The following is a 17,769-nucleotide window of genomic DNA, read 5'->3' on the forward strand; positions in this document are numbered from 1 at the left end:
TAAGAATGACAGTCTATCAAGCATGTTTTGTGTCAATAGAATGTCGTCTGTGTTTCCTAAAGCTTATCAAAAAATTGCTTTGAAATGCTGTTTGTGTTACCTGAAACTATTTAAAAGTTGCTCTGACATATCGTCCTTGTTTTCACGAAGTGACGGTAGTGAGGAAAATCGTAACGCAAAGTGAATGCAATTTTTTTTCACTACCGTCACTTCGTGAAAACAGCGACGATATGTAGGCTTGGGCGATAATTACTCTAGGTTTTATTTGATCAATGATGTAGGGTTAGAGTTAAGATTGCAATTGGCAAATAGGTTGGGTTTAGGGTTAGGGTGAGGGTTAAGGTTAGGAATTGGTTTAGGATTAGGATTAGGATTAGATGCAGTGTTAAGTGGAGGGTTAATGTAGGATATAGAGCGAATTTCACTGGAGTATGTGTTGTACATTATTTGTATAATTTATATATGTAAATTATTTATATAATTTATATATTTATACATTGATATAATATATTCCTAATTGAGATTTAGCAAATGCAGTGCAGTTAGAACCTTTCCTTTACATGCCTCTATGGACTTTCATCTTGCTCTTTATCTAAGAGACCATAGCATGCATTCTGTTTACCATCATCCAAGTCTGGAGGTCATGTCAATTTCCTGGCTCTTCAAGGGGAATTTCCCCTTAATCCCCAGGGGACTTTCCCCCTTTCACATCAGGGACAAGCCTGCATTTAGACCTTGGATTAAGGCAGGTCTCTGTAACAGGAACAGCTTGATGTGGTTCGGGTTAAAAACAGACGAGCCAGTCATGTGATAGATCGTTGAAACCTGATAAAAATATTATTACAGATGCATACCTCGTCCAAAAGTGGGCCCAAATGATTTACCATGATGTCATTTTGCTGTCTGAGGAGACATAATTAGATTTCCTTCCCCGCAAGCACTGAAGAGCCTTCAACGAACATTAATGTTGGGATATGTGCATGTCTACTGCATCTTGTTTTTTTGAAACATACACTATTGTGTACTTACATATCATTACAGCGTTCTTGTACAAAAAGTCTAGAATATGATCTTTTAAAAATGTAATGAAAATAGCCTTATGCTTGAGATGGAAATGATTAACAAAATCATATTCATGATTAAGGTTTGTCGGAATCCCTTAAATGTAATTTATTTCTCATGAATTATCTCCTGCATTCATATTTTCACTAACTCTTTATTATTTAGGTATTTCAATTTCAGTCTTACTTGAATATTACCATCTAAATGATGAGTTTCCTTTTCAAACTGTCTGTCAAAATTAATGTGTTGGGAGCTAATCATGAGACCAACTCTCATCTTAACTTCTCTTTTTCCTCTCCTCTTCATTTCAGTACGGGCCCTACTCGGAACCTCTTCGGGTCAGCACGGGGGCGGGGCCACCCGACGCCCCCACCGAGCTGACGGCGTCCTGCGTCACCACCTCTGTTGTCCTTCTCAGCTGGCAGAAACCCTGCTTCAACGGAGCGGACATCACGGAATACAGAGTGGAGAAGGCCTCTGAGAATGGCACATTCTCATTAGTAAGTGCATGTACAGTACTACGTTACGGCGTAAATCGCTTTCTGTGAAACCGGGAACTTTTACGTACTTGAAATGTTTGCAAGTTTCTCATTTTTTCGAAATTTTCATCCTGCCACAAAATACAAAAGTTTCATGTTGTCATACATGTAGTTTGTAGCTTTACACTACACAGAAATTTTTAGCAAAACTTTAGATGCTGATACTTATCAGTCCTAAGTCACCTTAATGTTTATCATGTTGATATCAGACATGAGTTGAGTTGCAGCGGAGTCAGTTGCAGGCTCTGGAACTCTTTCTTTTACTGTTACACTAAGAAGTCCAAGCTAACCATTTCCTTGTCACTCCCACAGGCATACAGTGGCTCGGCCACCACCTGCGAAATCCGGGGCCTCCAACCTGCTACCTACTACTACATGAGGGTCCAGGCCCTCAACGCGGCCGGCCACGGGCCCTTCAGCTCGGTGGCCACCTGCCAGACCCTCCCCTCGTCCCCGGAGGCCGTCCCCTCTCTAAGGGTGGTCTCCTCCACCTCGGACTCGCTGCTCATCCAATGGACGGAGCCCAGCGATTGCGGGTCGGAGATCATCGCCTATAACCTGGACATCGGCGAGGGCCAGCCCATCTTCGTGGAGGGCAACGTAACCCAGTACTGTGTAGACCAGTTAGAACCAGATACCAAATATAGGTGGGTGGTTTGTGAGTGGCTAGTCTCTCTAAGTGCCATATCGATTGACTTTGGCGATCATGCTGTTCCACAGCCCTTGGTTCCTATCCTTCTGTATTAGCACCATTCCCAGTTCTTTCACTCCTCTCTCTACCAACAATTCTGCAGATTGTCCATCCAAAGTATCCTCCTTCTTCTCCTTCCCCTCCTTCCCAGGAGTGGCTAGTATGGTATGAAAAATGTTTAAGTTTGGAAACGGGATTGATAGCTGTATTTGTATATCCAATTCATGAGCATTTATGATAAAAATTTGCTAATAAATATTGATATTACACAATCTTAACAATATTAGTCTATCTTTTCTTTGGCTATCACATTACTGACCAAAAGAAGGAAAAATCTAGCATTTGTAGAGCTACATGTACATATCTTGCCATCAATTTTTTCCTTTGAATTTGGAAGTAAAAAACAAATATCAGAAAAAATAAGTATTGGTTCACCTGTTTTCACTTGCCTTTTGTTCCAAAGAACGCACTGAATGAAACGGTTTCAACAAAATGACGGATGTTTTATGTTTATGCCGGCATTAAAAAATATATGCATAATTTTTCCACTCATTCATATGATGATATTGAGTAGTACCTTTGACAAAATATGATCATTCTCTTCTTAGGATACGAGTGCAAGCCCTGAACAGCATCGGTGAGGGTCCCTACAGCGCCGTCCTGAAGGCCATCACCAGAGCCCTACCCCCGATCCCACCCAGGCTAGAGTGCGTCTATTACAGCCATCAGTCGCTCAAGCTCAAATGGGGCGATCAGAACCGGATCGCCGGAGACTCCAAGTCTGTCAACTTCACCTTGGAGATGGAAGACAAGAGGGGAAGGTAAGAGATGGACAGTTTCTCTGAAATATTCTTAAATGTCTCTATAATTTTGTAACAGAATGACGAACTTTTTCTTCTACTAGTGACTAATTTTACATGTATATCCATTTTTGATGGTTACACAACAATTTTCATTAATTCTATCAATCATTTGGCTCGATATTTGAATCCTAATTTCCTGTAAGATATTAGAAAACCATTTTCAATTTTCAGCCATTCCAAGAATTTCTTTGTGAAGTTGCAAAAATTCTATTTACTTGCAGCTGTGATTCGTCGAAAAAACTTTCTTGAATCCTTGCCACTTATGAAGTTTGCAACGCATGCATGAAAGTTTCTGATGTCAAAGTATTGTACATAAGTCCCATGAATACTCTCCATACAAACTCTGCAATTTAGCCTGTGGAGTGCACTACACCCTTTATCAATTCTCTGAAGACGTATCTCTTCACCACTTCATAAATAGTCAGAATCATGAAGCAAGTGCATTGTTCTGTCTTTTTCTTAAAGTGCTAGAGACATGCAATTTGCCTATGTGTTAATGCAATATATAAAAATGTTTAATTGTTATTATTATCATTAAACCATTTACGATTTGCATTCCTTTACAGATTTGTAGTCGTCTACTCTGGTATCAATCTCAATCAGAAGGTCACCAGGTTGAGCGAGAGCACCAGCTACAAGTTTAGGATTCTCGCCAGCAACGAGGCAGGAACGGGACCCTACTCGGAAGACTTCGTCTTTGCCACGACAAAGGCTCCACCCGTGACGCTTAAAGGTAGGTTCAAGAATAGTGCTTAAGAGGTGATCTGGGACCTGTTTTACAAAGCCTTTTTTCAATGACAAATCTGCTGATAGCCAATCAGAAGCAAGGATTTCAGTAGCTTATAACAAAAGCTGTCATTTATCACTGATGACAAATTTTGTGAAACACCCCCCAGACGTTTGCTCTCCAGCATCATTTGCGCTGATGGCATTCAGTTGCTCAAGGCTTTATTTTGTCAAAGATACAGGGCTTGGGTTACCACTTGGTTTCAGTTTAGGCTTAGGGTTAGGTACAGTGTTGGGTCCAGCGCTGAGGTTAAAGGATTTGAATAGTGTAGGAGAAGTGTCGACAGACTGCTGCCCATTCTTACTTATTTTGTTGCATTTCTGACATACAATTTACAACTAAATTATTCCTACCCCTTGTAAATTCAATGTTTTTTTGTTTTTTTTTGTAACTCAAGAATGAAAGATGGACTGATAGAATTAGGGCCTTTGATGAATACATTGAGGTCTTGTAAAAAAAAAAGTAGGTTTGTTTTTCACCCACAGCATTACTAATCGTTTTTTTCTGTTTCCCAGAGTTGTTTTGAGAGCTCTTGTGGGGTACATGCTTCATTTTTCTCACTTTTTCATCTTGTCTTCAAATCTTCCAGCTCCCACGATGGAAGTTGATCAAGATTCTTGCCAGATCTCCTGGGCCGAAGCTATCCTCCATCAGCAGGAGGATCTCATGCACTACCAATGTCAGTACCAGAGGACCAGGGAAGGCGACGCAAGGGTGGTAAGTGTACCCCTCTTAATCTTTGCTTAATCCCCTCTTAATCTTCACTGGAAAAGGTGAGGCTAGGGTAGTAAGTGTACCCCTCTTAACCCTCAATTAATCCTTAGTTAATAATCACTACCCATGTCAATTCCAGAGAACCAGGGAAGGGAAGGGGAGGGAGGGTGGCTAGTGTACCCCTCCTTAATCTTCACTTAATCCCCTCTTAATCTTCACTGGGAAGGTGAGACTAGGGTAGTACATGTAAGTATACCCTTCTTAACCCTCAATTAATCGTCACTTAATCGTCACTAGTTAATAGTTACTAGCAATGTCAATTTCAGAGAACTAGGGAAGGAAAGGGAGGGTGTTGTGTTTAGTGTACTCCTCTTAATCCTCAATTAATCCTCACTTAATCTTCATTAATGCAATAATCACTGCCAATGTCAGTACTAGAGGACCAGGGAAGGGGGAAGGTACATGTACATATAGGGTGAGTGTACCCCTTTTATATCTGAGTCATGTGTTTTACTCCGGTGAGTAAGAAATGATGGGAAAAAATGAAAGAATTGCTTTCCTTGATATGAGGTAATCCTCATGGTTCAGGATAATCATTCTACATCTAATGAAATGATTCTGTGTCTGCTTATATATGTAGATCTACCGTGGTCCGGAGAAGAGCTTCAAGCTAGAGCACCTTGAACTGAACGTGGAGCATCGGGTACGAGTGTGTGCCATCAGGGTACCAGGCGATGGTTCCTCTGAGCTGACAGGGATCTACAGTCCCTGGGCTCCGTTCACCATCACCCCACCGGCAGCCAAGGAGGAGGCACTCATGGCAGATGGGGATGGCGATGGACTGACGGACCTGGACTCAAAGCCGATGGGGGACAGTCAGCTGGCTATGATCATCGTGGCGTGCTTCTGCGTGATAGCCATCCTAATTGCCGTCTTTCTGCAGTGGTATCTAGGCTCGTAACGGACGTGGCAGCTGGAGTGCTGGACCAAGGTGGCGGGCGCCCTCTTTGGCTGACGGAGGGCAGGGAAGTTCCCTCTCCCCCCCCTCTTTTTTTCTTCTTCAAGGCTTCGCTGACTAGAATCTCTGATATTGACCCGTAGGACTCCATCTGGCCAATCTCGCACGGCCTTCACAGAGGATAGTTACCAATTAGCCTCGGAATGCGCATCGAGTCGTATTCGGCCATCCCTTCTTCTGCAATCTTAGAACGTGGGAATCTGAACTAATTGTCAGCTGCTGGTTAGTTTCAGCCCTGTGACAAAAATCAGATCACGCCAAATAGCTCTCTGACTTTGCTGGATTTAGATATTTCTTTTCATACCTTTTGGTTTCAAACTTATCTGCTGTTTCATACACACACCAAACCCTTGCCCATTTGGATCGTTAACGGTCATTCAGGTAGTATGAAGCATAGGCTTCATGCACAAAAAAATTCACGGGTTAAACAATTGCTTCATCACAAAGGACTGACTAACATTATCAGGTCAAACTTTCTCTAGATTCAAAATAGAAATTGAAAGAACTTGGGTTTAAATTAGCATTGATGATGAATTGAACAAATTATATTCCAATGATCACTGCCTAGACAGCATTTACCAAGCATTCATGGACCATTTCAAACATCATTGTTGAGATTCAAAGTCCTTGATTTACTTCCACAACTGTAGCATGTAAGTAGAACGTATTACCTCTTAAAAAACTTGACGTGTATGTTTTAACTGTCTTACATGTAATGATTCGTTTGTGTACTTGTGCACTGCATACACATAGCATCGTAACTTACATTTTTTTGAGTGGCGAATTCCATCGGCATGAAGTGACATCCTTCTTTAATTTTTTTTTGTTGCCTCTTCACTGCCCTCTCTTGAGGAGGTAGGACGATAAGCCATATTAAGGATTACGCAGATGTTGATGTCGGTGTGTTTTACTCGAATGACTAACAGTTGTTTTGTACAACAAAGTAAATACATGTCATGTATTCTCTCTGAGGCAAAAGACATTCAAACTTCTCCAAGAAACACGGAATCAGCTCGGAATGTCGTGCTTTAGGGAAAGGTTGACTGGCTGCATGAAAGTGGGAGGAGTACTAAATGGGCAATGTGACTAATTTTTGTATTCGTACAAACCGGTGTAGGGCTTACATCTTGTTGTTTTCCCGCATCTTACAAATTGAGGCCAGCAAACTTCTGGCAGGTTGCAGTTTATGTCAAGGAAAATCTGACCATAGATCATTTTCCCCAAAAAATCCTTTTTGTTTTGTTTAATAACTGAGGGTTTGAAAAAAACATTGTGCACAATATGTGCAGTATAGATTTTGAAGGAATTCTTGATGCTTTTCGTGACAGAGAGTCTATTGCAGACATATTCCAGAAAAAAAGAAGAAAAGAAAGGTAGAATTCTGAAAAGGGAGCAGTCACCATTCATGTATTGTTTTAGAACGGTCTCAGTATTAGGGAGGGAGGTGTTGATTTGAATTTCTTTTAACAGATTTAAAAAAACAAAGTGTTCGTCATTTATGTGAATTCATGAAATGTATAGACAAAATGAAATTATTTGTGAATTTGCAGGATTCACATGGATTTTGGGGCTCGCTTTATACCTGTTAAACCACTAGTTCAGGAAACTAAAATAGTTGTTTTTAGGGTCCATGCCTAAGATTTGAGAATATAAATAGGATTTGGGATGGATCGAGAGTAAGGTAAAAGGACAGGAACGGAAAGGATTGAGCGGTTCTTATTTTCTGAGGCTGAAGTTATTAAGATTAAGAGATAGATAAAGTTAGAAAGATTAAGAAAGAGAGATAAAGTTATTAAGATTAAGAGAGAGATAAAGTTATTAAGATTAAGAGACAGAGATACAGTTATTAAGAGTTATAAGATTCAGAAAGTAGTAGAGGCAGGAAGGGGATCAAGCCGAGTAATGGGTATCAAGCTCATGTAATTTTGATAGAATGAAACCAAGTTCTGTAGAAAATTCATGTCAGCCTCTTCACAATACTCTGATTTTCTCTCTACGTTTCCTTCTTGTTTAAAACAAAATTCACTCGGGGCATTGCCAAATTATATAGAAATGAACTATGAGCAAGACAGAGAAACCAAAGTGCATATACAATGAATTCTAAGAGTAAAGTTTTATTTTAATACGATATTTGCGTAGAATAACTCAACTGCAAGAAACTCTATTTGTCAGATAATTAGATGTTATATTATAGTATTTCAACTCATTCATTGAATAGATTTATCAGGAACACGTATGTATTTATTTTATGTGTCAGTTAGCTGTTTGTTCAAATGCGTACAGAATTTCTTTTACCGGTAGTTTGGCAAACCAAACAAACAATATACAATTTGAAATGGAATGTCTGAAATTGAATAATACTAAAATGAATTGTTAACGAGTAATTATAAACCGTAGGCCAATAAATTGATGTGAGCAAATCTCTCACAGATTGCAACATGAACTGACAATGTAAATGAAATGGAATAATCTAAATTTGCAATTCTCATTGAATGTTGGAAACATAATTGTGTTACAAGTGCTTTAAAAAAAATGAATAGGCATTAGTTTGTATCGCCTATTCCCATTTATTAAAGGGCTGTATGTGCTCTATGGAGCTATTTAAAGAACTATCATTTTATATCATAGGCTAGTGATTAAGAAAGGGAAGGCATGAACCAATTCCAGCGCAAAAAAGATAAATAGTGCCAGGTTTACATCATGCATCAATGTCTTATATGCAGTTGGTGAGGTTCATACCCTAAACCCGATCTGAAGTTGCTAGCTGACAATATAATCAATTTTGGGAGTTGGGCATTAATGATGTATTAGCTGCAATGGTGTGTGGTGTTTAACAAGCACTACCGTTATTCCAGAGAAGTATCTTCTAGAGGTTAGTTTCTTGTTTTTACAAAGCTGCTGCATGGTTAGATGCTAGACCACATATTTTTGTGTGTTCAAAGATTTGTGTGCAGTAGTGAAATTATGACATGACTAGGCCACAATGATGCTATATGACAAGGACTGTAGAGTTTCATCGGCTAGTATAGTATTGATACAGGTCATTTTATAGGAACACACAGCTGTAATGTTCTCCAATATTCTTGGTAAGGGGTAGGAGCAGATGGGGGGGGGGGGGGGGGGGTGTTACAATTTAGTTTTAACTATACCCTATGATACTGGTCGTGACAGAAGGGAACATGTTGATACTCTTTAATTGCACTAAAATCGAGCAAAAATAACTTAATACTCAGCGAAATTACAATCAATTTAGTATTTACCTCCTTTCTGAATTTTAAGCTTAAAGCTTTGGGAAAGAATGATATTGCAGGATAGGTTTTTCTTACTTAGTAGCAAGAGTTCAATTGCATCTATTAGATTGGAGAATGAATTGGTATTCACTGCAGCAGTTTAATAGAATGTTATCCTGTAGTGGATATTGAACATGCAGTTGCCCTTAGCTGCACCTATGCTGGTCATATAATTTATTGAGAAAGAGGGGGTAAAAATGAAGAATAAAAAAAACAAAGATATAATGGTTTGCCATTCAAGCCACTCTACATGAAAGGATTAAGAAAGAGTTCAAGAGAGAAAGAGAGAGAAAGAGAAAGGGAGTGAGAGAGAGAGAGAGAGAGAGAGAGAGATGAGTGAAGGAGCGAAAAAAGTTATGTCATGTACAAATGAAAAGCTTGCCAGAAAGGCTGTAAAACATGTATAAAATGCTATGTATTTGATGGATGTCGCCTGTTTGTTTGAATACATGTATCGGTTGTAATTTATTAAGTTTGTTCTCCAACTCTCTTTGTTTTGTAGTGAAGTTTTCTTTATCCTCGTTGCTACAGTATGACTTAGATGTAGCGATGTACCTTTGGAAATCTTGGAGATACCGTAAGGCCTGTATAAAGGGAAATGATGAAGCTAACATTTCCGAACTAAAATTGTTTGGGGACATTCGTTTGTCGTCATATAGTGTAAGTAAAAAAAATAGAAAGTACAACATAAAGATCTATTTTTTGAAATGTGGTATATATACATTGTATGAAATTGTATGGCATTTCTCCTATCTGTTTTTGTGCTGTATTATGTACATGTGTATGACTAAGAAAAAAATAATGCTAACAGCATAAGATGATCAAGTGCTCTGTACAATGTTATGCTCGACTGTATATTGCATTAAAAAATGAAGAAAACAAAAAATCAGATTTAAAAGTATTAAACTAACAAAAAAGTATATATATAAATATATATCTATAATATATATACATATCATTGTGTATAGTACTGTTATCTAAATTGAACAAAGTCTACACTATGAATGACGTGCTTTGTTAGCGTAAGTTTATTCAGCATTCAAGTTGGTGTTAGAGATGAATGGAGATGGCTTTGTTTGTTTGATAAACTACATGTACTGAATTCTGCGTGTGTAATCATCATTGACAGGCCACCGGGCTCTATGCTTCTGCTTTCGTCTATCTACACTGGATCTCACTTTCCACTTTGGTTCTACAATCAAGATTTGGTTCTCAAATCAGTATTAGGCTGTTATCAGGTTAAAATGACAAAAAACGATCTGATGTAGTGCGGCATGTGGGCTACCACACTCGTGTTTCACATTATGAGTTGAAGGCGACATCAATTTTGTCGATTAAAGGCCGAAAGAACGTGAATTCAAGAGAAGTGCTCTCTTTACGAGGCTTGAATGACAAAATGATAACTCGGTTTTGTGTGTAAATATATATATCAACAGACTGAGAGAATAATGTGAAGTACACACGAAGAAACATAATGACATCGCTATGATGAAACAGAAAAGAGAACAAGCGATGAAAAACTACAGTAACATTCCGAGCTATTTTTTACCACCAGAACGTAGGGTTTACAGTTTTTGGCATTTATGCATTCACTTAAGGATGGGATTCTGCGAGAACTTGATTTCTTTGGTTGTTTTTCAATGTTAGTTTCAAGTGTAAATCATTCTATTATTGCCATGGCTCAACATTTTTGTTTTCTTTCTTGTGTAGAATATGTAGAGATCTATTTTTATCTGTGTGACATAATCTTAGGACCAATAATATTGTTTCCTTTTTAACTTGTATTTGCATTCATTTATGTATATGTATATTCACAATTCATTGGCGCATTGTACTATTTCAATTTTTGATGTAGAGTTATAATTTGATACTTATATTTTGATTTGAGGCGAAAGGTATGATCTGAAGTATTTTACTGAAACGGTCAGAACTTAATGAATGTGTACAGGCATAACAGTTCATCGTTATTTTTATTGTTATTATCAACTATCATTATTTTCATTATATGAGATATATTTTTCTGAATTATAAGTACAATGTACATGTATCTGCATAAGTATGCTAAGGCCGTTGGTAGAACATACCAGGCCTTTCCCGCCATTTTGTTGTTGAAAATACTCCAAACACATTTTAATGCAGGAAAAAATGTAGACTACTACACCACACTTTCCTTTTCTAAATTTTGTTCATATCCTTGATATTTTTGCATCTCGTTTCATTGTCATTTTGGAGTGAACTTGAAAGATTAATTTTCATTCAAGAATCTAGTCTTCACTGTTACTTATAGGTTTTCAAATTTGCCATGAAAATTTCACATTCCCATATTTTGAGCATTTCTACAGCTTTTTCCACTGCCAGCCCTAGAGATCTTCTTTTGAGTCCACGCAATGATTAAGAACAAACATGAATTGCATGAAAGTCGGAACTTTTAGATTTATTTCAGTATTATCAATAGACTTACCCATCGTAAGGTTTTGAATTTGTCCCAATTCTTTTGATATTTAAACTTGTTCAAAAGTTTTTAATAATGTAAACGTGTAAAGTATTTATTATTTTGGGAGTGTGCCACATCATATTCATTGTTTCATTTATTACAAAGTTCTGAGTCATTATTTATTTCTCTTCTTTTTTCCATTTACAAATTTTTAAAAATAGTTGGAACGCGTAAAAGTTTATTCAGAGTTTCATATTTAAAGGATTTCAGGGTCGTTCTTCTTTAAAAGAATAAAACAAAAAATTGAAATCTATGAAAGGGTTTCCTAGCAACTTGTAGGGACTATTTGACGTAATAATGCTTAGGAACATGGCGTAAAATGACAAATTTTGAAAGAACTTCTACAAAAAGATTGTAAGATAAATAAAGATGGGGGAAATGTGCTATGGAGAAGCATTATTCACTTTCCCAAGGATGAATGCTTAAATCCATGCGCAGATTGTTTCAAGGTCGATAAGGCTTTTTTTGTTAGGATCATAAACCAAGCAATGCATTCACCAGAAGGCATTTACATGTCTTGGCATATCTGTCACTGCCTCGTTATTTAAACTCACGTGGAGAAATCAATGTTCTGATTTTCATACAGGTCTTTTAATTATGAAAGAGCACAACTTTAACATGTATCAGAGTAAGCACAAATTACAAGATAGCAAGTGTTTTTGTGAAATGGAAATAGGTTCACTTGTGTTTGGTTGATGGCACATTGAGTAGAAGTTTTCAGAATTTGTTGTAAATTTTCTTAAATTAATCATTGCTTCCTGGCATTATGTCTCCTGCTTCCTATGAAACGTAATGCAAATCAGATTATATCTTATTTTTTTTGGTAAACTGAGCAGATTATTTGCAGAAAAGGTTATTTTTTTGTATTAGATGATTTTTGCTTTTATAGTTCAAGTATACCTTATGAATTTTCCCCAACTCCTTTTCAAGTAATGTATGTCTTTTTTCTTCTAGAGAATGTGAAGGTTATTTTCACTTGTTTGGAGAGTCTCAATTGTTTAAAATATCAATTTTGTTTTCTTGGTAGAACCGAATTTGTTATTGAATTTTTTGCGATTCATTCTTCAAGTAATTTTATTGAAATGAGTTGTAAGGAAAAAAATGATCAAAATGGATGGAAGGAATCTAAACTAGCAAACCAGAACGAAAGGTTTTTCGCCTCTCCCTTTCTGTAAATTTGAAATCCAACTCAAGCTTGCATTGAGAAAATGCGAAATTATTGAAGTAAAAAAATGGAGTGTATAGCAAGATGGGAACCAGTATGAACGCCTTGAAAACACCTTGTAGAACGAGTCTTATATTGTGCTATTGTTGAGCGTATGAGGAATTTGGATTAAAAAATGCCTTACTGTCCTTGCAGAGTTATCTATTTAATCACAACAAAACAAATATATAAATATATATATATAAATGTTGCTTATTTCGTGGATGTTCTTCTTTGATTTCTCAACTGCGCGATAAAACCTGTATGCCAATCTTTGGTACGTAGAAAAGTCTTAGTCGATTGACTGTATTGTGTATCTTATATATTAGCTGAACAAATAAACAGAAAAATGAAGAAAAAATTAACAGTGCGTGTCTGTGGAACTTGCGAAAAATGTGTTTTGAGCAGATCACAAAAAAGCTAAACTATGAAGAAAAAAAAGTGGTTAAAATGCATTCTTTGTGATTGAAATTGACATGAATAAATGTGCTCATTTCTTTTCCGTGCCAAACCGTAAGAAAAAATGAAAACAAATATACCAATATATCTTACAGTCTATAGTATGATATTGAAAAATAAAACATCGTCTAATGGCGCTTACATAGCCAGAAATGTATGAATGTGTTGTTTTTATTCTTTCAAGAAATCTTGTCAAGTGTTTGATGGTTATGATGATGGTGGTGGTGTTGATGAAGTCTATATCAATGGTAGTAATGGTAATAATTATGACACTGATGATGATGATGATGATGATGGTGATGTACAAGTTGCAATTAAATGATGCAAAAACAGAGGCATTGCTACTTGTTTCACCCAAAAACACTAACTCTTTAACCCTTCTTTAGAAAAATTCCAAAAAATGAGATTGATTATATTGGTATTTTCTACACGATGAGAAGCATGACCTTTAAAGATAAACTTGAGTTCTGGTAAAAAAAGAAAATAAATTGTTACAGAATAAAACGAAACTTACACTGAATGTTCAAGATTACAAATAAATGTCATTTGCCAAACAATTTTGGTAGAAAATGTATAATGGCTGAGTAATGAGCATATAGAAAGATAAGGAAAGTTGTCGGGCCCAGACACCATTTGTGTAGTCATACATCTTTCCGTGTACAGTGCTTGTTACAAAACTAATACCAAGACTTGGCCAAATTTATTACGATTTTGATGACTCCAGAACCTTGCAGTACACACCAATACTTACATGCTACATGATCATTTTTTTTCTGATCCATTCCACACCTTTTCTTTTACAATGCAATCGCATGACCAGAACTCAACTTTATCTTTAAATAATGCAAAAACAGAGGCATTGCTACATGTTTCGCCCAAACTTAATCATCATTTTTGTCTCGCCTGCATAGCAAAAAAGCGAAACATAGGCGCCGCTTTTCCGGTGACAGCGGCGGCGTCAACATCAAAAACTTAAACCAAGGTTAAGTTTTTGAATTTTTGATATAATTTTAGAAGTATAAGTTCTTAGTCAATGAAACTTGGATTATAGGGTTATCAAGTATCCCCAATCATGTGAGTAGAATTTCAGGTCACAAAGTCAAGGTCAAAGGTCATTTCAGGTCAACAGACTTGGACCATGTTGTGGCATCATCATTCAAAACTTAACCTACATGTAAGGTTAAGTTTTTGAATTATTGATATAATTTTGAAAGTTTAAGTTCTTAGTCAATGAAACTTGGACTATAGGGTTATCAAGTATCCACAAACATGTGAGTAGTATTTCAGGTCACTAAGTTAAGGTCAAAGGTTTATTATTTATATTAATGATTTTTATAGATCATCAGATATGGCGTCTTTTATATCATTTGCTGATGATACAAATTTGTTCTTTTCACATACAAATCCAAATACTCTTGTTGAAATTGTAAATTTTGAATTAGAAAAAATTATTCAATGGATCCGAGCTAATAGGCTGTCTTTAAATTTACAAAAGACTAAATATATTCTTTTTAGTAATTCAATAGATTCTTTGCCAACTGATTTAGTTTTTGATGACACTCATTTGGAAAAGGTTACACATTCTAAATTTCTAGGTGTAATAATTGATAATAAGCTTTCATGGAAAGTTCATGTCGATAACATTTCTAAAAAAATTTCGAGAAATATTGGTATATTAAATAGACTTAAAACACAACTCCCATCTTCAGCATTATTAACATTATATTCATCCTTAACATTACCTTATCTGAATTATGGCTTACTCGCATGGGGTAACGCTCATCAGAACATTTTAGACAAACTTTTATTGTTACAGAAGAGAGCAGTTAGAATTATTTCCCAGGCAGATTTTCGTGCACACACTAATCCGTTGTTTTATGATAATAATATTTTGAAAGTAAAAGATTTGTATTTGCTTCAATTAGGTCAATTTATGTATAAAAATACTAATGATTTGCTGCCAAAAAATTTTAAGACTATGTTTTTAAAAAATTGCTCTTTTCATCAACATTCAACTAGACAATCGGAAGAGTACCATTTGCCATTACTTCGAACTTCCTTCGCTAAAAACACTTTTATCTATGATGGCCCAAATTTGTGGAATTCCTTTACTGATTCATTGAAAAATGCCCCTTCATTATATACATTTAAGAAAAGATTAAAAATATTTTTGATCTTAAAATATAAAGTAAATTAGTTTGATTTACCCCCCCCCCCTGACACCCACACACACACACTAATACTTACACATTATACACGATGCATCATTGTCTTGGTCATTTTGAGGAGAATACGCGCATACTTTCCCCTTATTTTCTCTTTAATAATTATATGCGCAGTTATCGATTTATACGGTCTTACTTTTTACTGATAATCTGATTTGTATTGACAATAGTATACGGAATGTAGAATAACTGATTTGTTGTTTTGGAAATGTTACGTCCACGTCTGTGCTGTATATTCGTTTTTTTGTTTTTTTTTGTTATTGAATGTCTTTCTCTGTCTTACATTGTCTCTACTTGTTACTGTTCTGTCTTCGCGGGCTTGTCATTGTCTTTACTTTATTTTTTTTTATTTTTTTATTTTTAAAACAAAGAGCAAACTTTTATATTAATATATTTGTGTTTTTTGTTCTGTATAAGCTAATTTGTGTAATGCTACTTTGTTATTTTGAGGGACCCATAATCTACAAGTATCCACTTTTTAATGGGTCCCTCCATTTCCATAGAAAATATCAAAAATTTTTGTATTATGTTATTCAAATTTTGATTATATGCAGTTTAAGTATTTGTAAATGATATTATTCACATGTTATCTTGTTCAATTTTTTGTTTTGTTTTAATGAAATATTGTTCTGATTTCTGTGGAAATGAAAAATAAACTTGAATTGAATTGAATTGAAAGGTCATTTTAGGTCAACAAACTTAGACTTTTTTGTGGCATCAACATCAAGATTTTGAATTGTTAGCATATTTTCAAAATTGATAGTTCAAATTCCATGAAACTTGTACCCAAGGGTTATCAAGTATCACAAATCATATGACACAAAAGGTCAAAGGTAATTTTAGGTCAGTAGACTTGATTTATGTTTTCACAACTTAATATGAGAATTAACTCATTTTTTAAAAATTAATTTGTTCATATTTCATTCAAGTTATCGATCCTGGTACAATTAATAGTAAATATTCTTCTGATGATTTTTGGTCAATATTTTGCTTCAAAATGCTGATTATATTCAGAGGATTTCAATTTTTGGGGCCTGCTAATGGGCCACCCTGCCAATAAACAATGTTTCAACCTCAATTTTTCATCATATCGAATTGTGTAATGCAGGCGAGATCGCCGAGAGCGTTTCCCTTGTTTAAACTCTATATTACAAAAGGGACACCACAAAGTAGATCTCGAGAGAGAAAGAATGTACAAGCATCAACTCAATATTTTATTATACGCTAAAATGAATCAACAATAAGGCATGTTCTTACTCTAAAAATTACATCTGGATAGGCGTACTAGGCTTTCTTTACAACATGAACACAGGACACGAAATGATTTGACGAGGACATCAAAAAATAAAACAATATGGAAAGCACTATACTATTAAAAAAAAAAGGCTAATCGAAACAAAAACTATCATCATTTCATGTTTCCATGGGAGAAAGATTGTTCATAGCAAAGATCGTCATGGTATTTATTAAACATTTGCCTCTTTTGTAAGTCCTTAAACCTCTTATCCGGAGGAAACACCATCGTCTGTAGCCATTTACTTTCCATGCAACAAAATTACAAATGCATGGGACTTCAGGATAAATAGCCAAGTCATATTGGTACCAGAACTTACTCAGCGACGGGGTGTCCTATTGGATGAAAGAAATTGGGACATACACTGTCAGTATGCAATCCACATGATTTGTATACAAGACGAAAAAGGGACAATAATGGTTGAAATTAAGTTGGAAAATAAAGGATCTTAGATTATCCTTGACTGTTATTAATCATTGAATTCAAAGAATAATATTTGAATTATTTTCATTATCTACATGTATGCTCCTGAAGAGGTAGGAAAGTGACAAAGAAATCAAAGGACTCCAACGTGCCTAAAATCCAATAAACTCAGTATTTTGAGACACACTTATAAACAAAATTCAAATTACTTTCAGTATCGATATCGTCTGTCCAGAGCCAGAAGGGCTTGAACTCCATGCCATGTATATATACCATGTTATGCAAGAAGAAGGTTTAATGATCTTCATCCGGAGGGCGCAACTACACGTTTACATTGTTACTTTCTGATGGAAAGGTCGAGGTTACTTCTGAATATTCTTCACTTACAATCTCTATAATCTCTTTTAATTACCATTTTGATTGTTTCAGAATTCATAAAAAGTGCCTGTATCTCCCATTCACTTTCAATCATAATTTGGAATTTCCTCTAAATACTAAATTTTCATGTCGATTCAACAACACATGCTATACAAAAAAGATTAATCATTCCATGAAACTTTCCACTTGGGGTAGATCCATTAAAAAAAAACCCTTAGGAATGAAATACAATATAGGGTATAGAAAACATAAACATCTATGAATGCATATTGTTTGTTGACTACGCATCTTTCACTAAATGCCTCTAATTCAATCTTCTCTGGCATTA

At 35.8% G+C, this 17,769-nt stretch overlaps 1 protein-coding gene across 2 annotated transcripts in view; it reads left to right on the forward strand.

Moving 5' to 3' along the window:
* Positions 1–13,278, forward strand: part of LOC582903 (fibronectin type-III domain-containing protein 3A) — a 99,621-nt gene extending 86,343 nt beyond the window's left edge. For both annotated transcript variants that reach the window (XM_030981866.1, XM_030981865.1), the window contains exons 16-21: positions 1,374–1,562; positions 1,914–2,248; positions 2,901–3,113; positions 3,722–3,888; positions 4,532–4,659; positions 5,297–13,278. In XM_030981866.1, coding sequence (XP_030837726.1) covers positions 1,374–1,562; positions 1,914–2,248; positions 2,901–3,113; positions 3,722–3,888; positions 4,532–4,659; positions 5,297–5,617 — 1,353 coding nt within the window. In that variant the 3' untranslated portion in view covers positions 5,618–13,278. The remainder of the gene's footprint in view (positions 1–1,373; positions 1,563–1,913; positions 2,249–2,900; positions 3,114–3,721; positions 3,889–4,531; positions 4,660–5,296) is intronic.
* Positions 13,279–17,769: the final 4,491 nt, after the last annotated feature.

The sequence above is a fragment of the Strongylocentrotus purpuratus genome, unplaced genomic scaffold (assembly GCF_000002235.5).
Source record: "Strongylocentrotus purpuratus isolate Spur 01 unplaced genomic scaffold, Spur_5.0 spur5_scaffold_12, whole genome shotgun sequence".
Lineage (NCBI taxonomy): Eukaryota > Metazoa > Echinodermata > Echinoidea > Camarodonta > Strongylocentrotidae > Strongylocentrotus > Strongylocentrotus purpuratus.